The sequence below is a fragment of the Vigna unguiculata genome, chromosome 6, assembly GCF_004118075.2.
Source record: "Vigna unguiculata cultivar IT97K-499-35 chromosome 6, ASM411807v1, whole genome shotgun sequence".
Taxonomy (NCBI): Eukaryota; Viridiplantae; Streptophyta; class Magnoliopsida; order Fabales; family Fabaceae; genus Vigna; species Vigna unguiculata.
Window position 1 is genome coordinate 12,331,352 of NC_040284.1, and position 27,532 is coordinate 12,358,883.

Consider the following 27,532-nt stretch of genomic DNA (forward strand, 5'->3'; position numbering starts at 1 on the left):
ACACTAGCCCACTAAATCTAATTTCTTCTACAAAATGAACTAGTAAATGTATCATGATGTCAAAACGAAAGGGGGAAAAACATCTCCAATTGGCACAAGATAATAACAATCTTGTGTTGAAGTTCATCTAACTTCAGAGGATCAATGACTTTACTACAAATTGAAGAGAAGAATGAACACAAATGAGTTATAATTTGTTTAGCATTTTTGAGAAAAATTTCATGAATAGTTGCACTAAGATATGACAATCATGAGACTTCATGCCAACTAGCTTCAAGTCATGTACTAAAACTATGTTGTTAATATTTGAAGAGTATCCTTCTGGTACCTTGACACTCTTTAGACATTCACAAAAATTTATTTTCTCTTTGGAAATGTATCATGTTGGGGAAACTACGCTTACCAACCTTCTTTGGTGTCAAATCTTCTTGTATCTTCTTTTCAATGAAATCCAAATGAGCATCTACCCTATCCTTTGTCCTTCCTTAAATGTTAAGAAGTGTGTCAATCAAGTTATCATACACATTTTTCTCTACATGCATTACATCTATGTAGTGTCTAACCTCTAAATTTGACCAATATGGAAGATAAAAAAAGACCGGTTTCTTTGTCAAAAATGACTTCTTCGCTGTTTTCCCCAAAACACGATGTATTTTATTAACTTTTTCATAAATTTTAAGGTTAGTCAATGAAATTGGTGCATCAACATTCTTTTGTTATCCATTAAATGCTTTTTTCAACCTCCGATATGGATTATTAAATTGGAAAAATCTCTAATGCTAAAGATATATTCTCTTCCTTTATTGTTTTAGTTAATGAGATGTAATGTTTTCTTCACATATAGAATGTTTTATGACTATTGACACTGTACCTTGACAAATTGTTATAGGCAAGGAAATCATTGATTGTACACAATTATATCTCATGCATTATGAAAGTTTCATTAAAAAAATCAAATAGTTGAACATCATCCCACACAATTTCAAATATTCAACTAGTGGACTTAAATAAACATTTATGTTTAGGGATGGTAATAAGATGGGGCAAAGACGGGTTTCACTATCTCATATCCATTCCAAAGAAAAAATTCATCCACATTCTCATACCTAAACACAAAATGTATCATATTTTTGTCATGTCCCCACACCCATTAGGTAATGGATATATACTCGTACTCGTATCCATACCTATTTTCTTACTATGCCAATATTAATTAATTATTTTTTAATAAAGTAATAAAAAATTAAGGTAAAGAAAACATAATATTATAAAATATTTAATATTAAAATATGGGTGTTCTTATATGTTCAATATCAAATATTTCGAAAGAAATTATAATTATATACATTTCAAATTAAAATACCAAATAAAATTTCATGACAAGTAACAGTTTGGACTACATTTCAATATTTGTTTGACTACTATCTTCACTATTTTCTTTTTGCTTGTACTATGACAAGTGCCAGTTTGGACTTTTTTTTCTTATTTAAGTTTTAAGTTTCTAATAAATTTTAAAACTTTTAATTGATAAGTCTCTATTAAATTTTTATAATTTTATGATTTTATAAATTTATAATTGTAGAATTTTAGAACTTTGGAACTTTGGAATTTTAGAACTTTAGAACTTTAGAACTTTAGAATTTTAAAATTTTATAACTATAATTTTATAATTTTATCAAGGACTTAAAATTTAATTATGCCAAATTTTTTCATAATTGTCAAATACAACTTGTCCTTCCTTCTGCTTTGGAGTACCATGTTATAGATTATTACTGTTCCTCTATGTTTGTAGTGAAAAGGCTAGAAAATGAAAAGGGTTCAACAAGTGGAAGCGTAAGTGAATCATATTTTTGGGTAGGATAAAACATTTTTTAAAAAATCTGTTAGAAAAGTAATATATGCAAAAATACTAATTTAAGTCTGCTAGAAAAGTAATAGATGTAAAAATAACACTATTTAAAGTTTGTTAGAAAAGCAACAAATGTAAAAACTCTAATTTAAGTCTGTTAGAAAAGTAACAAATGTAAAACTATATTTATAAGTATGTTAGTCAACAACAGATTTCTTCTGAACAAACTTAAATTCACAAACTTAATAATTTGCACTAGTGAACATGTATCTCTCCTATATAATGGTACGGAGGTATATTTATGGACCTAGAAAGTATTGAAATTTACTCTCTTATTTAGTGGTAGTGAGTTTTGTCAAGCACGATGAAACAAAATAAGGAATTCCAAATATGTCCAACCTCACCCTTAAGGATGATACTTGCTATCTCAAATGGACCACAACATCCTAGACTCAAGCTTTCAAGATGAAAAGCCTAAAGATACTCGAATTACAGAGGAGTTAAGGGTCCAAGAAATATTTATTCAGAGGACTAGGATGTGAATAAATTGGGACGTAGACCGATAGGCCAGTTAACAAAGAGGTTGTTTAGCACAAAGGCTTATTTAATTGGTGGTCAATTGACTACTCTAGCATGAGAGCTATTTAGCATGAAGACTTATTTAATTGGGGTCGAATGACCACTATAGCACAAAGACTTAACCCTATGTTCGTGGGTTATGGTCCACGGTATGAGTCAAAATGTTCTTTTGCCAAAGATACTAAGAAGCTTTGGCTAGAAGCATTCCATGTTTCTCTTGGTGTACAGTTATATTTATAGACTTAGAAACAATAGAAATCTACCTTTTATTTAGGGGTAGTGGAGTAATGGATCTTGTCAAGAAGGACAAAACAAAATTAGATTTTCTTATTCTAAATCGGCCTCGAGTATATTATTAAGACCTAAATATATTCAAATTCTTGTACTCGTCTTGACATCGCGATTCACTATTTTGATACTCTCACTAGTCCCACATTGCTTAGGAGTTGAAGCCAAGGCCAATTTAAGTACACCTTCCTCCTTCAACCTTTCAAAACACATTTTAAGAAGTGACAAAGCTACAAGCGCTAAAGTAGGCAATAACTCGAATGTGGTGATTGACCGTAACGGTAATATCTCAATGGACATAAGGTTTGAACATTGACATCATTTATGGGAATGGAAAAGTGGTTTCAAAAACGAGGTATCGTTCCCCAAGCCTGTAATTGGGGGCTTGTTTCAGTAGGCCTAATAGTCCCATATGCATATCGCTTAGGAGTTGAAGTCAAGAAAAATTTAAATACATTTCCATTCTTTAACTCTTTGAAACACCTTTGGTTTGTCTAATGATGTCAGCTCCAATTTACATGCTTCTATAAAAGATTTTTCTTTCAATGTTATTTTGTAGGGATGGCAATTTGGGGCGGACCAAGTGGGTTGGCCCGCAAGTCGTACAAAAAAACGCGGGGCGAGCTAGGATGTTGAACACGCCAGCTCGCAATGGCCCGCCCCGTAGCCCGTGCGGGCTAAAGGTGGGGCGGGGCGTGCTGGCCCACTTACAAAATTATATGTTCTCATTTTTTTAGTTCTCACATCATTCATCACTTTGTTTCTTTAAGTTCCTTTTATTATTATTATTATTATTATTATTATTATTATTATTATTATTATTATTATGTTTATGTATAATAATTGTATATAAGATAATGATTTTAGTTCTTGAATATGAAATATCTTTTTATGCATTTTTAGGTACCTGTCTTGTAAGGTGACATGTTACTAGAGTTGTCAAAATGGGTTATAACCCGTGAGCCAACCCGGCTCATCCCGGGTTCAGGCCGGGTTGGGTTGAAAAAAATTACAAATTTCAGTACGAGTTAAATATGAACCCAACCCACTAAGAACCCGGCTCATTCAGGTTAAACCCGTGATGAGCCGAATTGGCTCACCAACCCACCAATAAATTTCAAATATTAATTTAATATATATATATATATATATATATAATATTAAAAAAATAAAACATTAAACTTAAATGTTATTCTCTTTAATTCACCACTGCATCTTTTATTTGCTATTGTCGTCTTGAAACTTCTGCTTCCAGACTTCACATTACTTGTTTGTTCATCATTTTCACGTTTCTAATTTCTATCTTTCATCTTTCTCCCTCACTTTCACTTCCTAATTTATTTTGAAACCTGAAAAATATTTTTAATTGTCTAACACCCCTTTCAAAACAACTTTTCCTAACACATTGGTTTCTAGTCTGTGTGTTCGTTTCAATTTTTGTAGCCCCTGTTTCATGATAAAAAAAAATACTATTGAAAATGTGGTGATTGGGGCCAAAAATACTAATTCAGGCTTATCAATATTGCAATCAATCCTTACACTCAAAGGTTATATTTTAATGAGATGAAGTTGTTAAGTTACGTGGAGAATATTCAAACTTATTAATACCCTCCAAAATTTTGTTTTTAGTATTATATTTGTCATAAACATGGTATAGTTTGTGAATTTTTATTTTATATTATCTTCGATGGTCTAAAATTTAATTCTCCACTTATCTGAGTACAGTAGAAATTATGAAACAACTTTTTGATGGAGATGTTCTAATATTTATGAAGTTGATTTATTGAACTACATTTTAATTTTTAAATCTTACGAATAAAAAAGTAATAACAAAACAAATTAATAATAACTATATTTCTTTTATTATTAAAAAATAACCAAACAAAAACACCACATTTTTCATGTGTTCTTTTTTCAATGTGCAGGTTTATGTAGTTGTTATATAAGTGGCATCGAAGAATATCTTGTAAGTGCCTTGCACCAATCACGCTCAAAATTGCTCCCTTATATATTGTTTTAAAGTTATGCTACTTGACATTTTTGGTTATTTGTTTATATAGTTTATGTTTGTGGTGATTACAGAACAAAATGAATTTTGAAATAGTAGATGATCAACATGTTAATGATAATATGAATGATTCTTTGCCACCAATCGTAGAAGAGATTGATAATGAGGGTAGAAATTTTGATAGAGAAAGTAAGAGACCTAAGGGAACTACTTTAAAGGTTTAGGATCATTTACAAAAACATAAATAAAAGAAGGTAAAGAAAAAGCAAAATATAATGCATGTGGTGCAGAGTATGTTTCTGGTGGTTCAAATATAGGGACCTCAACAATGTTATGTCATTTGTCAAAGTGTATGGTCCTAAAGAAATTAAAACACAATGACGTGGGGAAAATGATAATTGATCATACTGGGAAATTAAGATCTAGGGAAATTGACCAAAAAGTTCTAGATGACCTTATTTCAATGGCTATTATTCAACATGGGCTTCCATATAATTTTGTTGAATATAAGTGGATTAAAGAATTGCTTGTATATCTAAATCCAAAAGTAAGAGTTCCAAGTAGGAATACAATTGTGTCTAATATTTCAAAGAAATTTTATGAACACAAAGAGAGGGTGAAACTCGCAATGCGTAAATCTCATAGCCGAAATTGTTTGACATCTGATTGTTGGACTTTTATAAATCAAGAAGGGTTTATTTGTTTGACTGCTCATTTTTTTTATCTGAGTTGGAGGTTGAAGAGTAAGATTATTGCCTTTTGTAAAATGGAACCTCACATACTGGTCATGATTTGGCACAAAAAAATTTTGCTTTGTTGCTTGATTGGGGAATAGATAGGAAGATTTTTTCTATCATATTAGACAATGCTAGTGCCAATGAGGTGTTGCAAAAAATTTTATGTGAGCAAATGAATTTGCAAAATAGTTTGATATGTAATGGTGATTACTTTCATGTAAGGTGTAGTGCACATGTCTTGAATATTATTGTGCAAGAGGGATTAAGGGTGGCTTCTGATGCTTTACATAAGATTAGATAGAGTATCAAGTATGTAAGAGGATCAAAGGCAAGAAAAATTGCATTTAAAGAATGTGTTATTCAAGTGAGGGGTATTGATACCAAAGTAGGTTTGAGAATGGATGTTGCTACTAGATGGAATTCTACCTACCTTATGCTTGAGAATGCAATTAGATATCGGCGTGCCTTTGCAAGCTTGGCTATCCGTGATAGAAATTATATTCATCGTCCATCAAATGATGAGTGGAAAAGGGCTGAAAAATGTTAGTTCTTGAAGCCATTTTATGTAATGATTAATTTGATTTCAGGTTCTTCTTATCCAACTTTAAATTGTTACTTCATGCAAGTTTGGAAAATTGAATGTTTGTTGCAGGAAAATGCAAAAAGTGATGATTTGACGATTAAAGATATGTCATTGAGTATGATGAACAAGTTTAGTAAGTATTGGGATCATTATTGTGATATTTTTTTCTATTGGGGCTATTCTTGATCCATGGATGAAGTTTAAAGCAATTTGATTTTGTTATTTAAAGATTGATCCTTCTACTTGTGAAGAAAAGATTAATGTTTTAAAGGATAATATGTATAAGTTGTCTAAAGAATAGGTTAATTTAAATCCAAAGGAGTTAAAGAGTTCAAGTTCTCAAGTTTCTCCTCGACCACAACTTTCTTCTTTTACGAATGATGAGCGAGTGATGGATGCATTTGATGTGACTTTTTAATTCTTAAATTTCTCCTTAAACACAACATGCTTTATTTTATTTCTTACTTATGAATGACATATTAAATATTTTTCATATTGTCTTAGGAATATGTTGATTATTTGAGCCAACATGTTAATGACATTAGAAGGTCTGAATTGGATCTTTATTTAGATGAAGGTAATCTTGATCCAAATTTTTTTGATAAGTTGGATGTATTGAGCTATTGGAGGGATCGTCGAGATCGTTATCCAAACTTGTCTAAGATGGCTTGTGACATGCTTAGCATTTCAATCACTATCGTTACTAGTGAGTCTGCCTTTAGTCTTAGTTCTCGTGTGCTAACCAAATATCATTCTTCCATTCTTCTAGAGAATGTTGAGACACTCATTTTAACACAAAATTGGTTGCATGGTTTTGAACTAACAGGTAACATTATTGTTAGTACTATAAAATTAATTTAATTATTTAATACTTAATCTTTTAATATTATTAGTTAACATTCTTTTTTCTTGTTTTATTGTAGATGGGGATAAAGAAGATGCTTCAAGAGATGAAAATGTTGTGGATTTATCCATTCAAGACTCTAATACTATAGTTTGATAAGTGACAAGAATGATTTGATGTTAGATAGTAGTTTATATTTTTGTAATTTTGGTTTGTATTTGGAGTTTAACATAATTTGGGATTTTATTTGGATTGTATTGAAGTTTATTTAGATTTTAATTGGAATTATAATTTAGTTTTCTTGGGATTCAAGAAAAAAAAAATTGTATGCTTTTTTTTAGTTAAGTGAGTCAGTGAGCCAACCCGTGGTGGGTCGGGTCGGGTTCTAATTTTTTTGGCTCGCTAATAAGTAAGGTGGGTTGGGTTGACCCACTAAGTGGCCAACCTGTCGTGGGCCGAACCGGGTTGGATCGGGTGACCCGTTTTGACAACTCTACATGTTGCTATTGTACTTTAGCTATAATCTTCGTTGTTATTTTTCTTGTCTTTGATTAGATAAACTAATTGGTATTATTTCGATGGAAAATGAATATAAATTATTATGAAAAATAAAAAAAAATTTACTTTACTCAACAAAAAAAAAATATTTTACTCATCACAAATTTGGGTCAATCCGCGAGGCGGGACGGGTCAAAACAGGCAGGGCTGGCCAGTTTGCCATCCCTACTATTTTGGATTCATGTTATCGACGGTGTCCTTTCCTTCAAAAAGCCTATTCTGATGTTTGCAATGCCTCATCTCACCTTAATGCGAATTCCCTTCCCATCGGTCCAATGTTATACCTCACCAAGCCATTTATAAACTGTAGACTTTTTCATATGACAATTTCAACTGATGGTAATCTCAGTTTGGTTTATTTGTTTGTAGCTTATATGTGGTCAGGAAGTTGAATCCACTCAAAATCTTTTTCAAACTGCTATTAATGAAGTTAACTATCATCCACTCATTACGCACTGCATAAATGTAATACTGATGATGCTTTCCACAAGGAACCAGGGTCCAGCTGCATAAATCTTTAGTCCCTTTTCTCCTTCAATAAAAGACTTATGATGTAGTTTTAGACATCATACTTTCCCTATAAAAAGAATAATTTGTATATATAAAGTTAACTTTAATATATAGAAAATCCATTCAATTTCATTTTTGGTATTCTTCTGTGTCATAGAATAACTTTTTCCAGAAACTTTACTCTTGGAATTCCTCATATTGGTTCCCTTTCTCTGGTCATCCTTTCCTCAAATGCATTTCTTTCACACCTTTCGGATTTGTTGCATAATATGTTGACAAAATTGGCCTAAATTGCCCCACCACCACCCACCAGAACTACAATGTAATATATAAGTTTTCGGCTCTAATTTCTCAAGCACTTGGGACCCGTATTTGAGGCTGTCGATAAAATAACACTTGAAATTGTTCAATTCTAGAATTTGCTGAGAAAAAAAAAAAAAGAGCTTAATAATAGCTGCCATTATCAGATTGGTTATGGGTTACAACAAGGTTTTCTCTAACAAGGTATACCAACCATTGCAAAATAAGGTTCAAACCCTTCCCAACAAAACTTTCAAAAAGCAGGTACGATTTTTGTAGCTATATATATGACTTGAGCATGGTGATGCCAGCCTCATGACAGAAAGGAGATTGAGACATGTAGAATACCATGCATGCGTGCCAATTTAGTTCTAATTAATATCAACCACTAATGTACATTTTTATCAAAGCCTTTCAATTCACTCAAAATGTTAATTATGCATGAAGGAAATAAAATGATGAACTTAGTTTCAACTCTAAACCATTATTAGTTATGACAATGGAGGATTTCTTGCATTTCACTTCAGCTAAAAATTTACTACTGCTATCATCTCATAATGAATTGCTAACTTTTACTATATGGTGAAACCACACATCTCAAGATTCTGCACCATTTCAATATCACAGGAAATTGACAAAAGCATTCCTATGAATAATACATTACAGAAAAAGAAATCACTTTTATGCAGTACAGTGATGAACTGAAATAGAAGAATGTAAAGGGGTGGTTAAACAACACAGGATTAACTCAAAGTAAGAATTTAGAGAAAATGGGGTACCCCATGTTACAATAAACTAAAATCTCGTGTCTTCCTATGAGAAAACTATTCATGTGGCTGTTGCATCAAGATATAAGTTGATCTGTGAATTTGGGGTGTCAAAAACCAGAAACTAATATATTAAGATACTGAAATCTCTTCATGAATTGATTGAGATCTCTAAATAGATTTTCTTCCTTACTTAAAGGTCATACTTATCTGTCAAGCATACATTGCTTCAAGATATAACTAGAAAAAAGCTCGGCTACCATAAAATACACGTGATCCATCCATTTTCTTATCTATTTCTAACTTGCTGTTGTTATGATTTTGAATCACGTCACCATGGCCTTCACTTTCAGGTTTATCAAGGTCCATTGGGATCTTCATTTTTGCCAAAGACTCTGTGAATTGTTGCATGCTTCTCATATACATGTCAACTATTTGCTGCTGCATAACTGATTGCTCAGCCTCCATATTGATGTTCCTCAGTGGAGCAGAAAAAACCTGACCAAACCTTGCTGGTTCTGTATTCCTTTCACTATTGATCTCTTTCTCCTTGCTTGATGGGAATTTTGATTCCTTATCATCTCTGGCTCCACTTTCTTTCTTGGAAGTTGGAGTATCTGGACTAGCACCAGAGTTCTGATAGCCTTCAACCTTGACTGAAACATTGAAAGAATTTCTTGACTCACCCCTCAAGTTACTCTTGTCCTCAACTGAATCAGATGAGTTTCTATCATCACTTAAGCTTGTAGTAGTAGAGCTTGGGAACACAGAATTCTGAGTGCTCACGTTTGGAGGAATGGACTCATGATTCTCATCTGAATCTGTAACAGTCATTTCATAATCATTACCTTGAGGAGAATCACCAAGTTGAAGAAATGGTAGAAATCCTACTGAATTAGGCCTTGACGCAGAAGAACCGTAAGAGTCCAAATTGAAGTACTCAGAAACCAATTTCTGGTTGTCCTTCATAACACCTACATCTGGAAATTCAATTCTTGAATACTCAACTGGGTCTGCAATATCTTGAGAGATTTTTGAATCAAGCAAGACAACTTCTGAGGATATGGATGAATTAGTAGCTGATTGTGATAAAGAATTCACCTTGGAACTGGTCGGAAAACATGTGTCCAAAGACACTGTTAATTGGACAGTTCCAGCAGGACAATGGAAAAGATCAGTGGAGGAAAGACTATAATCTTCAGTCACCTTTCCTTTGCCAACAACTTGCGAAATCTGGACCAAAGCAAATCCTAAAAGCTGGTCTTCCAAATGATTTCTTGACCTGCTAAACATCCAAATCTCACACTTGAGAACAGCATCCATCTGGGTAATCTTCATCCTCAAGTTTTCATTGAAAATTGGGTTTTCTCCACCTCCATTAATGATTCTAGTGGAGAGAGTGTCATCTGGGTTGTACGTAAGAGAGAACTTGGCATACACATCCTGATTATCATAGATGCATATGTTATGTATGTTCCTAGCATGATGAACATAGATATCAAGAATCCCTGAGAACTCAGCATCATCATCTGCATGATTCATTGTGTTCGAGTTTGGATTGTACCTGAAGCTGGTAGTTTGATGACTCTGATCAAATGAATTCATTCTAACCTGCTGGTACCACTTCAAACTTTGTTCTATAACTTGCCAGAAAAAGGCTCAAGAACAATGAACTATAACACAAGCAGAATTTAGATAGATATTTTAGTTCATCAATGATCCTACAACAAGGGTACTTAATCCAATTTCCCACTACTCTTTTGAATGAGTTTTCAAAATTCAAAACACCTTTTCCATTACAATAACAAGCTTCCAATCACGGCAAGAGAGAAAGCATGTAAAAAGGGTTAAACCGAACTAGAACAGAGTTTTCTAACCTAGTTGAACGAGTAACAACAGAGAGTTGTTAAAACCTGATTCTAAATATACACTGGAAGATGATGTTCTTGTAGGGTGAAGATGTTTGTCATATGAATCCAAGAATTCAGACAGAAAGCAGCAAGAAAAGTGTAAGAGAAAGAAAGAGTTAAGGTGTTGTAATGAAGTGTGTTGTTTTGATGGACATGTTGTGGTAGTAGGTGAAAAAATGAAGGATGAAAGCATGAAAATGAATAGGGAAAATTATGATGACGTAATGGGTTGGTTGGATACCACCCTTTTTCTTCCATTGATTCTGTTCTTGCTACAGTGGCATGAAGTAATTATATAAAAGGATAAAAATAAAATAAAATAGGAAAAAGTTATTTGACACCATCGTTTCCAAATAACTATCATTTAATATCAATTTTTTTAATAAAATATTATTATTTAAATAAAATATTAATTTATATAAATATCAAAATGAGAGTATTAGTATCAAATTATCACCCTCCGATAAAATAAGGTTTCTTATTGCATCCACCTACCTACGGATGTCATTGATGGGTTAAATTAAAAAATGAGTAAGTTTTATTTAGTTTATTGTTCGGTGAGTTACACATCTCTACTCAATTACTTGATAACTTTATTTTAAAGAAAATATAATTATTAAAAAATAAATTTTATATCTGTAGAAAAGTAAAAAATGAAAAATTAAATAGTGGATATAAAAATATATTGAAAGTTGAAATATTACCTTCCAGAAAGATATATTACCTAACTAACCAACAATTGGGTATGAATACAATAGTAAATCACCATGGATATTTGAACCCCTAAATGAAATTGAATGCTAATAAGATAATTTTATTATATGCTAGGGTTCACCGAGTAAAACTAAAATTATATATTAATTTTTTGTGCCTTCTTTTCTGTTTTCTAATAATTTTTACTTTATTTAATTGACGTAATACAAACTTGAAGAAACAAAAAGAAAAAGACACAAAGATAAATTTTATTCCGAATTTCACAATAAAAAATAAATAATTAGAATGAAAAGTTAAAGAAAATAAAAGTATTTAATTATAAAAAAAAGACATAAATAAATATGATTAAGAAATAGAGTTAAAAATATACTTCTAAAATTTCATTTAATCCAATTCTCTCAAGTATCACTGTATATTTTCATCTCTCATATTTCTAATTAACCAAAGAAGTTACTAGATTGGTTAACAAAAAATATTAAGTTGTATTTGTTACAAAGGGAAGAAATGTAGGGATAGAGTAAAATAGTGAAATGATTGAAAACATGTGAGAATATAACGAAAGTGAAAAATGTTCAAGTAAAAAAGAATGAGAAACAAGATGAAAAGACAGATAAAAATAAACGGAAGACAATAATACATTTTATTCTACTATTTAAAAAAAAAAGTCTTCTTTTCAACTTATTTCCATCAAGGCCACCATTGGAGAAAATATAAATTCGTTAAAGATTTTATATTTAATAGAAAAATGAATGGTGTGATTTATGTGTGATATTTGTTGTCAACCTTCCTTAATGGAATAAGATTTTTTGTTGTGAGCTATTAATCTTTCTTTTGGGGTGGGAGACAGAAGGGTTTGTGTTTTTTTCCTTTGCTTGACAATGCAACTTCCAATTTCAGTGACTCCACTCACTAAGTATTGGCATTGAGGACCCACAAAACCCAACCGGTCTAATTTCCATTATCAAAACATAGAAAAATGTCTTCTCATTGCTTCTATAATGTCTTTTCAATTAGGCACTTTTTTTTCTTGGTTCCCTTTATGAAATAGTGTGTAAATGAAATCTATGATAGACATTGAAGAGTGTTATGGTAGAGTTATTACAGAACAAAAGCTAAAACACAAAGAACCGTTGGACCAACTCTAGAAAGCCTCAATCATAGCTAATCATTTCAAAGTAGTAAGGGAAACAAAGGAATCCATCAAATGCTCAGTGAGTGTAAGAAAAATTAATGAACATTCATTTGTAACTTGAGAGAAAAAAAGTTATAGATTTATAGAATAAGAGAGATAACAAAATGTAGTGTTTAATAAGGGTGTTTAAAATTATGCTTAATAAATTTTTTTATTATTTATATCTTTAATTCATTTTTATTTCTTACATTTATTATTGACTCTATTAAGTCTTTATTTTTGTAAAAATAAAAAACTCAACATAACACATTTTTGTTAAATTGACATGAACATCAAATTTACAAGTGTCATATGTCAAAATTTAGGTTTGTCACGTATCAAAATATGGATCCACTTTTACCTTGAAACCCTTTTAATTTTGACACGTGACACCTCTCAAGTAGAAAATGATCTAGATTTTGACACATAATATTTTTAAACAACGTTAACCCTAATTTAGTGAAAGGGGTGGTCATATTGAGTTTTTTTTTTTTCAAAAATAAGAACTCAATTGAATCTTTATTTGTTTTTTGTTTGCTTTGACTCGTTTAACACATATACTCGTTTGACATATATACTCGTTTGATGTCTTTGTATGCTCTTGTGAGACCAACACTTTGTTCAATCAGATTTGTTTAGTCTGGTTAATGGTTGAGTCTAATGTTCTTATCTGACTATTAATTCTTCATCTCTTTTCTCATCTGATGCTTGGTTTGAATCATATACTCCCTCATAAAAGTCCAATATTTTGCTATTCTAGGTTGACTCATTTGTTCAACTTTGTAGTTTGATAGTGCGTCTTGCTCTTGCACTATTTGAGTCATCTAGTCCTTATGTTATGACTAGTTGTCTTGAGTCATCTAACACATTCAACTTCACCTAAGTCATCTAACACTTGTGTAGGACCTAAGTCGTCTGATGGCTTAGTCATTTGATCTAGCCTTTCACTTCTCTAATTAGTGCTTTCAACTAAATTCTTCTAAGCATTGTCGTTTCATATGTTTGCTTCTTTCACTAAGCATGAATTTGTTCTTTGTTGCGTGGTACTTAGCAAAGCTGAACAATACACATACATTCATGCATTCACATTCACAATGAGATAATGCACACATTTTTGGGTAGTCTAGGGGTCATGTTCATTTGTCTAGTGAAGTCTATCACTTAACTAACCCTTTCCATGTACACATAGCTTTATCTAAGATATTGTTCTAACCAATCTAAGCTTATATGTAACATATATATTTAATTATATTTGTCTATTTCATCATTTATTTTTTTATCATCAAAACCTATTCAAACTTAGTCTCATTGACAAGTGTCTGGTTTTAGTAAAATTGTTTATCTTTTAGACACCTATTTTGCATTAATTTGATATAAAACTTAGTAAAATAAACCCATTTGCCTTTAGTTACAGAATGAAGAGTAGAGAAGTTACAAAAAGTGGTAATTAACATGTTTGAGCTATTTTTGCAAGTATAATAAAGGAAATTAAGAAGTTGGTGTTGAGCCCCATAATTGATGCTAAGCCACATTAACTCAGTCTGTGAAGATTCAAAATATGAGATTTGCAGTTGAGCAACATTATTGTTGTTGAGCTACACATGAAGAAGCCTTCACGACAGGTGTCTAAGGTGTCTACCAATTCGTTCTTGAAAATAACTTTGTTTCTTTGTCTCCATAGGATCCACACAATTGTCATCCACATATGCCTCATATATTGTTTTGTTTACTATTTAATTCCATAAGGTAAAACTGTCGGAAGTGTTTTCGTGGATCTTTGTTGCTAGCCCTAGTATTTTCAACCCATCTATGGCATTCATTCCAAACAATCCATGTAGTTTTACAAGTAAAGAACAAATGACTAATACTTTCCTCAATGATGCCACACATAACACATCGATTTGTGCCATTTAGTATACCTTTTGTTACGTATTAGCCAGATATTACTTATTTAAAATAAAAAATAGAAATACTATTATTCTACATTTATTAATAAAGTACTTTCCCAAAAACGTGAGAAAATTTAAAACTTTAGTTTATATGCGCCAAAAGATCAAATCCACGAATGCGTTCAACGCTTACAATTATCCAAACAGTTAATTTAAAATGATTACAAAGTAAGTAAGAAAATCCATAGGAAAATAAATCCATGAAAAAGTCCTCAAGTTGACCCCTCTCCGGCTCTAAGTATCCATGGGCTTACCTGCATCAACATCTACTCTCATGTAACGAGTTACATGATCATCACCAAACACACACAGATAGGGTGAGCTCAAATAAAAAGGAATACAATACACAATAAAATAATGATTTTAAACCCAATACTCTAACCAAAACCCAACCGTCAACCCAACATTCCCATCTTCCTCTAGACACCTCTTGATTCTACACCTTTGCATGATTACATTGATTGATCATTGCTGTCATGAGTGTCTACTCGCCCCTTCGACTACAAGCTAGCACCTATAGTCCACACACAGAAATAAACTTGTCATGGCTACAATCCGCAATCCGTATTTGTCTCAAGATTACCAAACTCGTCAGATAACACCAAGAAGGGAAATCTTTCAAAATCCATCCGTATGAGTCACGATCTCGCACACTCCACTAGGCTTCCAAAACCACCAAGCTACAACCTTGAGTGGCCACGTGTTACCCCAATACAAGTTGCACTTGTAACTGGGCCCCATCAAAGCATCGTTTCATCCAAAGTGGTGTAAAATCCTCCACTCGATCCAGACCGCCTGGCGGAACCCACATGCCGCCAGGCAACAAGCGTCTTACAGTACCTCTGTCTATCCAATTTCGCCTGGTAAGACCATCCCTTCCTCCAAGTGCCACGTGATTCCAGTGGCCTCTGCCACTGTTTTGGGTCCCTGCCACCTTTCGGCTTGTCCCGCGTGGTGTCATACGAGTAACGCAATGCTACTGATTTTTGACATTTTGAAATAGGTTCTAATGAACCCCAAACATGCAACACACAATTCATATTATCAATCATACTCATCCGGTCATAATCAACACACTCTTGATAGCCATCAGGTGCACCAATGTGCAACAACCCTTGCATAACGCAACGCATAATAGAACTGCCACCATGAAAAGAAACAAAACCAACACAGACCTATGGTTCAGAGTATGACATTCAGAGCGTTTAAAACAGTTCTCTATTAATCAAACACTCAAGCAAAATTCAATTTGTTTTCTAACCAAAACATAATATATATCTGCATAGAATTCTATATCTTGTGAATAAGTTACCCTCAAGATCATTTATCCTATAAGATATTATCGAAAACATAAATAGTTATCTATAATTCTTTGTTAACGAAAATTCTAACTCAAACAGGCGAATCACTCAAAATCTAGAGATAGAGAACATTCAAAAATTCGAAAATTAATATAATAGTTTTGAATCAATAAATTTTTTAGATCAAATTAATATAATAGTTTTAAATTTACTATAAAAATTGACGTACATATTTATATATATATATATACTTATTTTAAATTTATTTATAATTAATAAGTCATTATTATTATTATTATTGTAATGAAACAATAGTTTTTACAGTTTATATATGATTATACTGATAAAAGATTTGACAGTTTTGGTTAATGTTCTTCAAGTAAAGCGATTCTAGTGTTTTGAAAGGAAAGAACGATCACTGTTGTTTCGTTTTCTATTATGCATTTCTTTCTTTTTCACCGAAAATATAATTCAATTAAATGAATTTGTATTATATAAAAGTAATATTAGTGTTTTAAAAGCAAAATGATTACATTATTTTCTTATTTTAGGTATAATTATTAATTTGGTCCCTCAATTTTTTAAATTGGTTCAATTTAGTCCTGAATTTTTGGAATGTTCAATTTGATCTCCGAGTTGTTGAAATGTGCAATTTAATATCCTTATTTTTTTAAATGGTTCAATTTAGTATCTTCGGCTATATTTTAGTTAACGTGTTTGATTACAGATGAGCTGTCACTGTGTAATAAAGATGTGAGTGGAGTTATTAATTAAATTATTTTGTTTGTTGAGTGTAATTAACATTATTTTAGTCTCTCTTTTAATGTTTTTTTTATAATGTGTATTCAATATGGTATTAATTAAATTAAATATTATCGTTAAAATATTACAAATAAAAGACACAATATAATTAACTTAAATAAAAATGAAAAAACAGCTTGTAAGTTGAAAACAAGCTAAAGAAACTGCTGAAATTAATTAAATAAACAATTAAAATAATCTCGTATGCGAAATAAACTTAATTTGATCTAATCAATTTTTATAAATTATTAAATTAATTTATACATTAGTAAAGTGGGTAACTTATTAAACAGACTCAACGTCATCAAATTTGATATAAAAAAAATTAAAAGAACAAACTAGTAGTCTAGTTTGTATAAGGTATTAATAAAAATTTATTTTATGTAATTAAAATGTATAATAAATAAATGCTTCAAAATATACAAAATATTGTTTTATTAAACTTTACATTAAATATTATTGAATGGAGAAATTAAAAAAAAAAATCTCAATGCAAATTAAATTTTTTTGTATAATTAATAATTTGATAATGTAAAAAATAAAAGTAAAATAACTTGAAATGTCACAAGAAAATGACAAACATTATATAATGTCAAATTTTATAATATAAGTTGATATTGTATATATTTTTAAATGAAAAAAGGTCCTGATATTTAAATAAAGCTCAAATTTTGTAAGTCATTTAGATTTCTTGAGTGAAGGTCTTTTCTCTTTTATTTTTATTATCCATTTCAATTTGTTGAGAAAAAGGAGCACGAGGCATAAGGTCTCGATAAAAGTCGCAATAAAGCAATTCCAACTACTTTGTTGAAAATTCAATGGGAACACCAATCACTTTACGTAATCACACAACTTACATGTTCTTGTGAATTGAAATTCCATACTAAATGAAAACGACAGTGTCCGAATGTCGTGTCTCGGAGGAGTTTTCTTTTCTCCACAAAAAAGTTACACCAATCAAATCTCTTTTTTTTCTTCATTTCTAATTAACTCTTTTTAATGATGTAAAGTGGTGATAGAAATGTCACACTTACCTACCAAGTTACCATTAAAAGAATTGGATTTATGGGAGTATATTTTAGCATTAGATTAGAGTTTACCATCCTTGTAAGACATATTACTTATAATTGTTATTATCACAAGTACATAATTTATCAAGAACGTGTTACTCATGGTTTTTGCTAAACTAGATAAAGTAAAGTGTTATTTTAAAAATAGTAATTCTCAAAAAAGCTTCAAAATCTCATTATATCACCATTTTGTTTACTTTTTTAATAAAATAAAATAACAAATTGTGCTATGGTTTATTTATAACCATATAAAAAATTGATATATATATTTGTTATATGGTTTCTTATATGAAATTCTAATGTTTCTTATATGAAATGTAAATGAAGCATACAAGGTACTTCACTTCTAATGTAGCTTCCAAGGTAAGGTTCTAACATCGAAATTACACTCACACATGAAGCTAATTTTTGTCAAATGAAACACACATATGAATCTTGTCTCCCACTCTTCATTAGTTGGTGTCTTTCGAAGCATCATTGGTTCCCTCCTTGCCTTGGTTTGGTCGTAATTCATGTAGCTTACTAATTCGGAAGCCCAATTGGTTGGCTCATGAAGTAGCAATTGACTTGTCACCACTCTAATAAAATGGTCCAAAAACCTTTTAAATGTACTTCTTGTTGACCTAAAAGAAGATTCTTCGATGCATGTTGGTATCAAATCAAGAAGTTCAAGTATAAAAATGTAAGAGCACTGAGCGATTTAGTACTAAAAGAACAAAAGCACACAAAAGAAAAAAAAAATTATATATATATCTATTAATGAGTTCTTAATTAATACATACAGAAACAAAATGAAGTATTACAAAGATCACACACTTAAATGAGAAAGAGCGAATTATATTGGGCCACACACATCTAGGCCCAAGAGAAAGGTAAACAGACCAACTTGGTTAAAGGATTTTCATATCCAGTAATTTAGGGTTTCAATAAAACTAGTGTTTTCCCTAAAAGACCCTTTCAGAAGAGCCATGTATGACTTAACCTATAATGAGAAGGAGGAAAAATACAATCATCTTTTACATATTTTGTCTTTTAGATATTAGGAACCCTAATATTACGTCATCAGTTTATCACAAAACATTCAATTTCTTGAACTTTTTTAGAATGTTAACACCAACTTATAATTTGTTATGGGGTATATTTCATGTGCTTCTTTCAAATTTTCTTTGGCTCTCTAACGATTATTATAATTCAGAATGAGAGAAGTAATTTAAATTTTAAATTATTTAATAAAACACTATAAAAATAAATGTTTTTAGTTGGAGTTATATTTCACGTTCATGAATTTGGCTTGGGTCTCATATGATTGTTTATATTTTTTATTTTTTAATAATATTTTTCATATAATAATAAATGATAAATATGTTTTAAGGTGTCAACATAGCTAATATATTAAAAACATTCTACGTGAACTTTAGATAAGAAAAATAATAATAATAAATGTATGAATTACTCTTAACAAAAAATTGAAAATAAATTTTTCAATATGTTTATAATGAGTTAGGTATTAATCTTTGTTAGAAAATTCTTAATATAAGTCTTCTAGAATATGTTAAACCGCACAAATTACATTATTTCATTAAGATGTAATTCAAGATTGCTATATTATAATGTAATTGTTATGTATGCTTTGTGACATAATAAATATATGTATTTTTTATTATATATATCATGTTATATAATTATTATTTACTAGTATATAATATTACATGTAATAATAGAGTTAGATACATGTTTTAATTCTCCTTACATTTTAAGAGTATTATTATACCTACCTACTTCACGAGAACTTCAAGTTTCAATAATTTGTTACATATACTGTATACTACTATTTTATTGTGTGTATATATAATCACAATTATTATTGTTAGGTTAAACGTAATGTTAGAAAATTCAAATCTCAACCAAAGATTAAACCTGTAAAAATAATCAACTCATGAACGTTGTGTAAAATCACGTTTGGACTCTTTTATTTTATTTCTTTCTTTTTATAGTTTTTCTCATGTTTTAATTTGTTTTTATTATTTTATTAATTTTTTTTTATTTTTGAAAGTGTTTTTTTAAATTTATTTTGACAATTTAAAATAGTACAAATGTAAGAAAAATGAAATGAAACAATTAAAAATTGAGCTAAATTTTAATGTGAAAATTTGCCCTTAAATTATTATCATTATGCAATTTAAACAACTAGAATGAGAACCGATCCATACCACAATTAACTTAATTGTATATATCTATTCATTTAGTAATAAGTTACATACAAATTATAAGAATTTATTGTGAAAAGTAAATCAGCTCGACCCACACTTTTTCTCGAAAATTAATGAATTAAACTCTCATCATGGTCTTGAAAGTCACAAAAAATAAATTGAGTTATTATTAATTTATTTCTGTTTTTAAAATTACAGGAAGCAAATTAACTTGATCTTAATTTAATTTTCTTCTTGAAAAAACACTTCTTACATGTAAGGTGTTTAAGGAGAAGTCGACAAGGGATACTTGAATAACAAGATATGTTGTTGATTATTGACCATGTTACTTCTGTCACAAGAAAAAATTGACCTCAAGAATTTGTACTATTCATCACTTATTTTAATGCGGTCAAATCTTTCGCATGTGGAATCATTGACCACATTAATTGGTGGCTAAATAAATAACCAATTTAAATACAATTCTTTTCTTAACAAACACTTTCAGAGTTAAACCAATAGTAAATAAACAAAATTTCTCACATTCGATAAAAAACATCAAAAGAATTTTTAATCCAATTTTATTTTTAATTCATTTTATTTTATAAATAGATATTGAAATTTTCCTAAAACTGGCCTATAACAAGTTACAATGTCTAAATTAATTAACTATACAGTAAATTATAAAAAAATATTTTTTATTTAATTTTATTAAGAGGAAACATTAATTAAAATTTTAGAATCATTAATTATAAAATGTAACTAATTTATCCAAGTGAAAATAATATTTAAATTTATTTTGTTAGGTAAAATTTCATAAAGATAAATAAATTTAAAGAATGATTAAACTTTTATTATAAGTTTATACTTCAATATAATTTTAATTTATTTTTTTAATATCATCAATAAAGTATTAAAGGTTTTAAGGTTAGTTTAAATTAAGAATTAAATAAAATACTTTTAGTATTGACTAATACATACCTCAAACATAACTAATTTGTATGTAACTAATGTAATTAATTTTTAATAAAAAAATTATGTTACAATATTTAAATTTATGAAATGAATAATTTAATTTAAAATTTTAATATTTATAATGTTTTAAATTGTTGTAATAAAAAATTAATTGCATTAAATAACGAAATTGTATTAATAGTAATAAATATAGGTGTATGATTGATTTTGCATATACGCATAATCAATTAATTTCATGAGATAATGCATGCATTAGTAATCAATTAATCAATTATGCATATTACATTTGTATATATCTTAATCAAATTCAATTCGACTATACACTTTATAATTTGTCATATATAGGAGGACAAATATGTAAAATACAATTCACAGTAAATTACGTATCAACTTTTTAAAAGAACAAAAGTTTTAATTTAGTCCGTAAATTGGTAAAACGTGATAAAGTATTCCCTCATTTAGTGTAAATTTGATTTTTTATAATTATATTTTAAAGACAATGATCATGTGAAATTTAATAGAAGAATATAATTGTGACATTTGTATAACCATTATCATTAATTTAAATTTATTCTTTCTATCTATTTATATTTATATTTATATATATATATATATATATATATAAATTTAAGAAAATAATTTATTTTTAAAATAATTTAAAATATTTTACGATAAAATATATTATTTTAATAAAATATTTGAAAAGCAACTAAATTCTAGAATTTTTTTATCAATTAAATTATTTGAAATTGTATAATAATTAAATTTTTTCTTATATTCAAATTCATCAACAGTATCTTTACATTTTCTTCTCATTTTAATACGTAATCGAAACATTATAAAAATTAATACTCTGGTATCAACTAGAAATTTTTTATTAATATCAATAAACTTTTTATATAAATTATTAGAATTATTTTATTGTTAGAAATTATTAACACTTTTTTCGATGTAAAGATTTTCTGATAATTATTAAAAAGCTTTCAAATGTTAACCTATGACGACTATTGAAATACCAACCTAAATAATAATTAATAAAAAAGGCTTCACTGATATTAATTGAAATTTTTTGACAAAAGAAGATCAATTAAAAAGACATTATATTTCTAAATTATTAACAATTATTTAATATTTAAATAATTTTTTACATTAAATAATAGTAAAAGTTTTATCTAAAAAGTTAAATTAATTTAAATTTAAAAGATCAAATTAAATACTTCAAAATAAGATCATTTTAAATTCAAGCTTTGAATGTGGTACAAATTATGAAATAATTTATCGTACAAATCCAAACATTTTAACAACTTGATCATTTACCCCATTCTTAACCTTGAGGTAAGATACACATTAAACATTGTTGAGGGAATTTATGTACAATTTAGACATGGATTGAAAGCATAGCAGCAATTAACTACAACCTAAATTGTTCAGTGTTTTAGTGAGGTTGGAACTGATGATCCAACCACCCCACCAAACCATTATTCTAAAACACCTTCTTCCCAATATCTAGTACAATATTCATGGTACAGAACACAGAATGTACAAGGAAAATAAATTAATGACAAAGAAAATATGTAGGTTCTGGGAAGGAGAGTTCAAAGTAAACCTGACATAACAAATAAAATCACTTCCTACCCAGCCTTACCAAATGCTGCTGATGTTTTGCTTCAGCAGCCTTATCAGCAGCTTCCCTTTTCTGTGCCCTCTTTGCCCTTCTGCCTGTGCTACTTTTCCCAACCTCTTTCTTCTTTGGCTCTCTCGAAGAGCTTGCTCCTGAATCCTGGAAGTTCGATCTGTTAGCCGGCCGAGCTTCTTGTCGGCCAGCCCTCACGTAGCCGTTATCTCCCCATCGACGGTTGCCGATACGAAAACTAGACGAACCACCATAATAAGCTTCATCCATATCATCGTCCACATCCTCGTCCTCATACTCGTACTGATAGTAATCTCCTAGTTCCTCGTATGCATCTTCGTGAACCACGTGTTCTTCAACTGATAAAGGTTTGAACCATGAGGCCCGGAGTAGCAGACAAACACTCTCCTCAAACATGTAATCTTGAATGCTGCAAGTGTGCAAGTGTAAGAACATGAAACAGCTTGGCTAGGAATGATTGTCAAACAGAAATTGTAAATATTCAACAATTCACAATTACAATGTTAAAAGATTAAGTAGTTGCGGAAGCTACATTATTTTTACAATTTTTTACAATAATCTTGAGTAATTTAGGTTCATGTAGTAAGAGATGGTAGTAATTTTTAACCATATTAGCATTTTGTTATACTAGTCTTGAACAATAGTTGAGAGTATCCACTCCCATACAAAACTTGAATGAATTCTTTCTATATTAGAAAAGGAATAAAAGAAAAAAGGTACCATAATTACCTGCCATCAAGCATGCGATGAATATTGAGAAACTCGAATGGATGTTTACATTGAGGACAAGTAACTTTCTCACGGTACGTAGCCCATCGAAGAATGCATGTTACACTGCACAAAAATAAAGTAAAACCATAAACAAAATATGCAGAACAAACATGACAAAATGATGACGATGATGATAAAAATAATGGTTATCTAAATTTCACAAGCTAGAACAACTGATACAATATTAGTCAGCAAAAACATTTACCAGCAAACTCAACAAATTTACAAAACATCGCTTATTTTATATGAAGATATACCAAGTTTCTAATTTTCTTTCAGGGTATTAAAAAAGGCAATTACATACCGCATATGATTAACTATGATGGGTAACAGTCATGTCAAAGAATTTAGACCAGAGATAATTAAACAACAGTGATGATTTCAAGTCCAATAAAGAGTTACTTCATAAAAAGATTTCCACCAGAAACAGCATCTTTTTTATGAGATGCTTTCCCCAATCATTAACAGAAGCTTGACGGGGCAGCCAATAATTTCCAAGTGTGCACTTAGTTTCCATTGCTGTGAAAGAAAATGCATGGAACGAAAAGGAAATACTACCAAATCAAAATAGAACAAAATTTTCTACAATGCACCCGTAATTAGCCAAAAGGAGCATTTAGAACAAAATAGCCAAAAATTTTCTACAATGCTACTTTTCCCAACCTTTTTCTTCTTCGACTCTCGCGATGAACTTGGTTCTGAATCCCAGAAGTTCGGTCGATTAACCGGCCAACTCGGCCGGTTAACCGATCGAACTTCCAGAATTCGGGAGCAAGTTAATCACGAGAGCCAAAGAAGAAAGAGATTGGGAAAAGTAGCACAGGCAGAAGGGCAAAGAGGGCACAGAAAAGGGAAGCTGCTGATAAGGCTGCTGAAGCAAAACATCAGCAGCATTTGATCAAGACATACTTGATAATGCATTGGCCAAAGTCGTGTTGATGATAATCCAATCAAGGCAGAGTTGGGGACATGTTAACCAAAGCCAAGTAACAGATGACTGACTATGCAAGGCCGAACTAACATTTCCCCAAGGTTGTGCAAACCAAAGAGGCACTTTGCAGATAGAGTAATAAAATGTTTTAGACAAAACCAACAAAAAAAAATTCTAGACCAATTGATTTCATAGGATGAAGATGCAAAAAGATATGCATTCGAACATCCAATCCAAATCCAACTAATTTCCAAATCCAATTAGTTGGATTGGATTTAAAATTCAAACCTATGGATTTGAAATTAAAACGAATCAACTAAAATGGACTTAAAAGTGATTTGAACCAATATGATTATGGATTGGATTTGTGGATCTTTCCACACCCTCAATTTACATACCAACCGAAAGTATATATCAACTGTAATGCAGCCACAAACTTGCCCTTGACTTCAATTCTCAAATCCAAAGCATAAAAGATATTAGAAAAAATGTCCACGCATGAATTAAATGATCTCTGTAGCTCAGACATAATCCACCCCCACTTAAATGAATCGGTCCTACATGATCAGGTTAAACACAAATAACATCCAAAGTACAAACATTTTAGAGGATTTTTGTTTTTTCCTATTTAGTTCAAGGAAGATAGACGCCACCATCATTTGGAAAGTGGCACTAATCCATGTCATTGAACAACAATGAGAACTGAAAATTCCAACCAATTCAAAGCAATTGGAACAATGAACACACCATACATAAAGATTCAAGAATGCACATTTTCCACAAACTCAACTATTAAAGCAACAGCAAGAGATCGTTCAGACAAACCAGTAAGCGTGTTCGCAACCTTTTACAAGAGCAGTTTCCTGCAGCACTATTTCATCCAGACAAATAGCACAGATTCCCCCATGACTTCCATTACCCACCTCGTGAATCACTGTCTCGCTCCCTTTCTCACTCTGAACATCAACAACACAAAAAAAGAAAAAAAGAAGAAGCAAGAAATCATCAAACAAATTTCATGCTGACATTTCCAACCCCGGAAATTACAACATCGACAAAATATCAGCAATAGATTAAAAACAAATAAGACCCACAAATAACAAATTCTGAAAATTTAACATGAAAACCTAATTGGGTATCCCAAAATCACCCAACCAAAACAGAAATTAAACACATGAATTGAATCAAAATAAGACATACCCATTAGAAAGAAGGAAGAAATATGCATACCCATTAGCTAGAAAGAAGGGGAAAATACCAGATCTTTGATTGTAAGGTCCTGAAAATCGTTGGTGAGGACCTGTTCGCCTTGGATGATCTTCACGAGTGAGGAAGTCATAGTGACAGATCCACAAGGTATAGAAGAGAATATAGTGGTGTGTGCTAAAACGCAGAACCATACAATAGAGAAACCTGAAAAAGGGAAATCAAGAGTAATAGAATAGAAGGAGGAGAGAGAAGGTAAAAAAAATATGCTGAGGAATGATTCTGTGATTCCAAAGGGATAAAGAAAACAGTAAAAAGATTGAAATTTTACACGAAAATCTCAATACCAAAAACTCCAAGTTTTGAACACAACACGCAATTGAAATAATTTTATATAATATTTTACAATTAATCTAGTTGACTCGTTTTAATCATTTCTCAGTTGTAATTAATCATATTTTTTTCCAGTTACAAAATTGAACCCAATCTTTGTTTTAAGATTCAAACACCCCAACAAATTGTATAAAAGACAATTTTTTTACTAAAATCATGTTTAAATAGTTTATTTCACAAAACATTTAGGGGAGAAAAAAAATGATAAAACCAATTTTCTTTTAACATTATATTTAAAAGCAACAATAAGTAGGTCGGTGACGGAATTTGACTTTTTCAATTATCCATCTCGCATAGAATAAATTTGAAAAAGTTTAATAATCAGAGTTAAGGAAAGTTAAACTCTATCTTGATCTATTTACGTATCTTTAAGAAATCATATATAGCTTTACTAATTTGTCTTTGTAGTATACATGTTATTTGCTTTAAAAGAATATGGAGTAAAATGTTAATATATTTTCATATATATATATATATATATATATATATATATATATATATATATATATATATATATAATTAGTTATTTGATTTGATTTGTAGAATATCTTCTTATCATCCTACAACTACTTATATAATTAGTTATTTTATTTGATTTGAATATGTAGAATATCTTTATTTTTTATGTTATTTTCTTATCATCCTACAACTACTTATATAATTAGTTATTTTATTTGATTTGGAAAATAAAAAGACAAAGTTAAGCTTGATTTGTCTTGAATTGTGTAGAAACTGCTTGACAAAGTTATTTTATATATGTCTTTTTATTTTAATTTAGTACCTACTTATATGTATTTAATTCAATTTTGTCCCATTTTTTTAATAAGTAAAATATTTTTGTAATCCATTTTTTAATAAGATTAAAACTAATTAAGTATAAATATTTTTACAAAAATTAAGTACTAATATTTATATTGTTTCTCTCAATTTCAGACCAAATTTATTATTTGTATAAATGTTTTACTAATATTTTTTATTAAAAATGACTTTTTAACATATTGCTTTATTAATTACTTTTTTATTAAGTAATCATGTTCTGTTAATTATTTTTTTTGTCCAAAATAGAATAATATTGTCTCTTACTAATTTTAAACCAAAATTTTTATTTATCTGAATGTTAAACTAATTTTTTTATTAAAAATGACTTTTACCACTAAATTTTAATATAAATATCAAATACTTAATTTTTGTAAAAATTTTATACCTAATTACTTTTAATTTTATAAAAAATGTATTTTAATTATTAAAAAAATTAGGTCAAGATTGAATCAAATACATATAAGTAGGTACTAAATTGAAACCAAAAGACATATACGGGGACTAAATCGAGATCAACACAATGACATCTGATAATGACACTGACACGTGGCATGGCAATGCCAAGTGTCACAAAGGGACCTGACACGTGGCATTTTTATTTTTATTTTTTCAATATATTTAAAAAACAAATTAAATAAAATTTTTAAAAAAAATC

General features: G+C 29.9%; 2 protein-coding genes across 3 annotated transcripts; both read right to left on the reverse strand.

Annotated features, from left to right (window-relative positions):
• Positions 1-8,887: 8,887 nt before the first annotated feature.
• On the reverse strand, positions 8,888-11,117 carry LOC114187028. Of its 2 annotated transcripts, XM_028075132.1 has the most exons (2): positions 10,588-11,117; positions 8,888-10,500 (listed from the first exon to the last, which is right to left on the reverse strand). In XM_028075132.1, exons 1-2 carry the CDS (start codon positions 10,626-10,628, stop codon positions 9,264-9,266), a joined length of 1,278 nt encoding a protein of 425 aa, XP_027930933.1. In that variant the 5' UTR covers positions 10,629-11,117; the 3' UTR covers positions 8,888-9,263. The 2 variants fall into 2 exon arrangements, with proteins under 2 accessions (XP_027930933.1, XP_027930932.1); XM_028075131.1 differs by having other exon boundaries at positions 8,888-11,117.
• An 11,281-nt stretch (positions 11,118-22,398) lies between these two features.
• Positions 22,399-26,001, reverse strand: LOC114188788. Its single transcript, XM_028077433.1, has 4 exons — positions 25,718-26,001; positions 25,285-25,415; positions 23,487-23,591; positions 22,399-23,166 (listed from the first exon to the last, which is right to left on the reverse strand). Exons 1-4 carry the CDS (start codon positions 25,796-25,798, stop codon positions 22,728-22,730), a joined length of 756 nt encoding a protein of 251 aa, XP_027933234.1. The 5' UTR covers positions 25,799-26,001; the 3' UTR covers positions 22,399-22,727.
• Between the last annotated feature and the right edge of the window lie 1,531 nt (positions 26,002-27,532).

Excerpts from the sequence above, each read along its gene's own strand:
- LOC114187028 (XM_028075131.1), bottom strand. The coding sequence starts at position 10,628 with ATGAATTCATTTGATCAGAGTCATCAAACTACCAGCTTCAGGTACAAT.
- LOC114188788 (XM_028077433.1), bottom strand. The coding sequence starts at position 25,798 with ATGACTTCCTCACTCGTGAAGATCATCCAAGGCGAACAGGTCCTCACC. Across the intron at positions 23,592-25,284 it reads GGTTGCGAACACGCTTACTG|TGTAACATGCATTCTTCGAT; the intron begins GTTTGTCTGAAC and ends ATTTTTGTGCAG. Across the intron at positions 23,167-23,486 it reads CATCGCATGCTTGATGGCAG|CATTCAAGATTACATGTTTG; the intron begins GTAATTATGGTA and ends GCACACTTGCAG.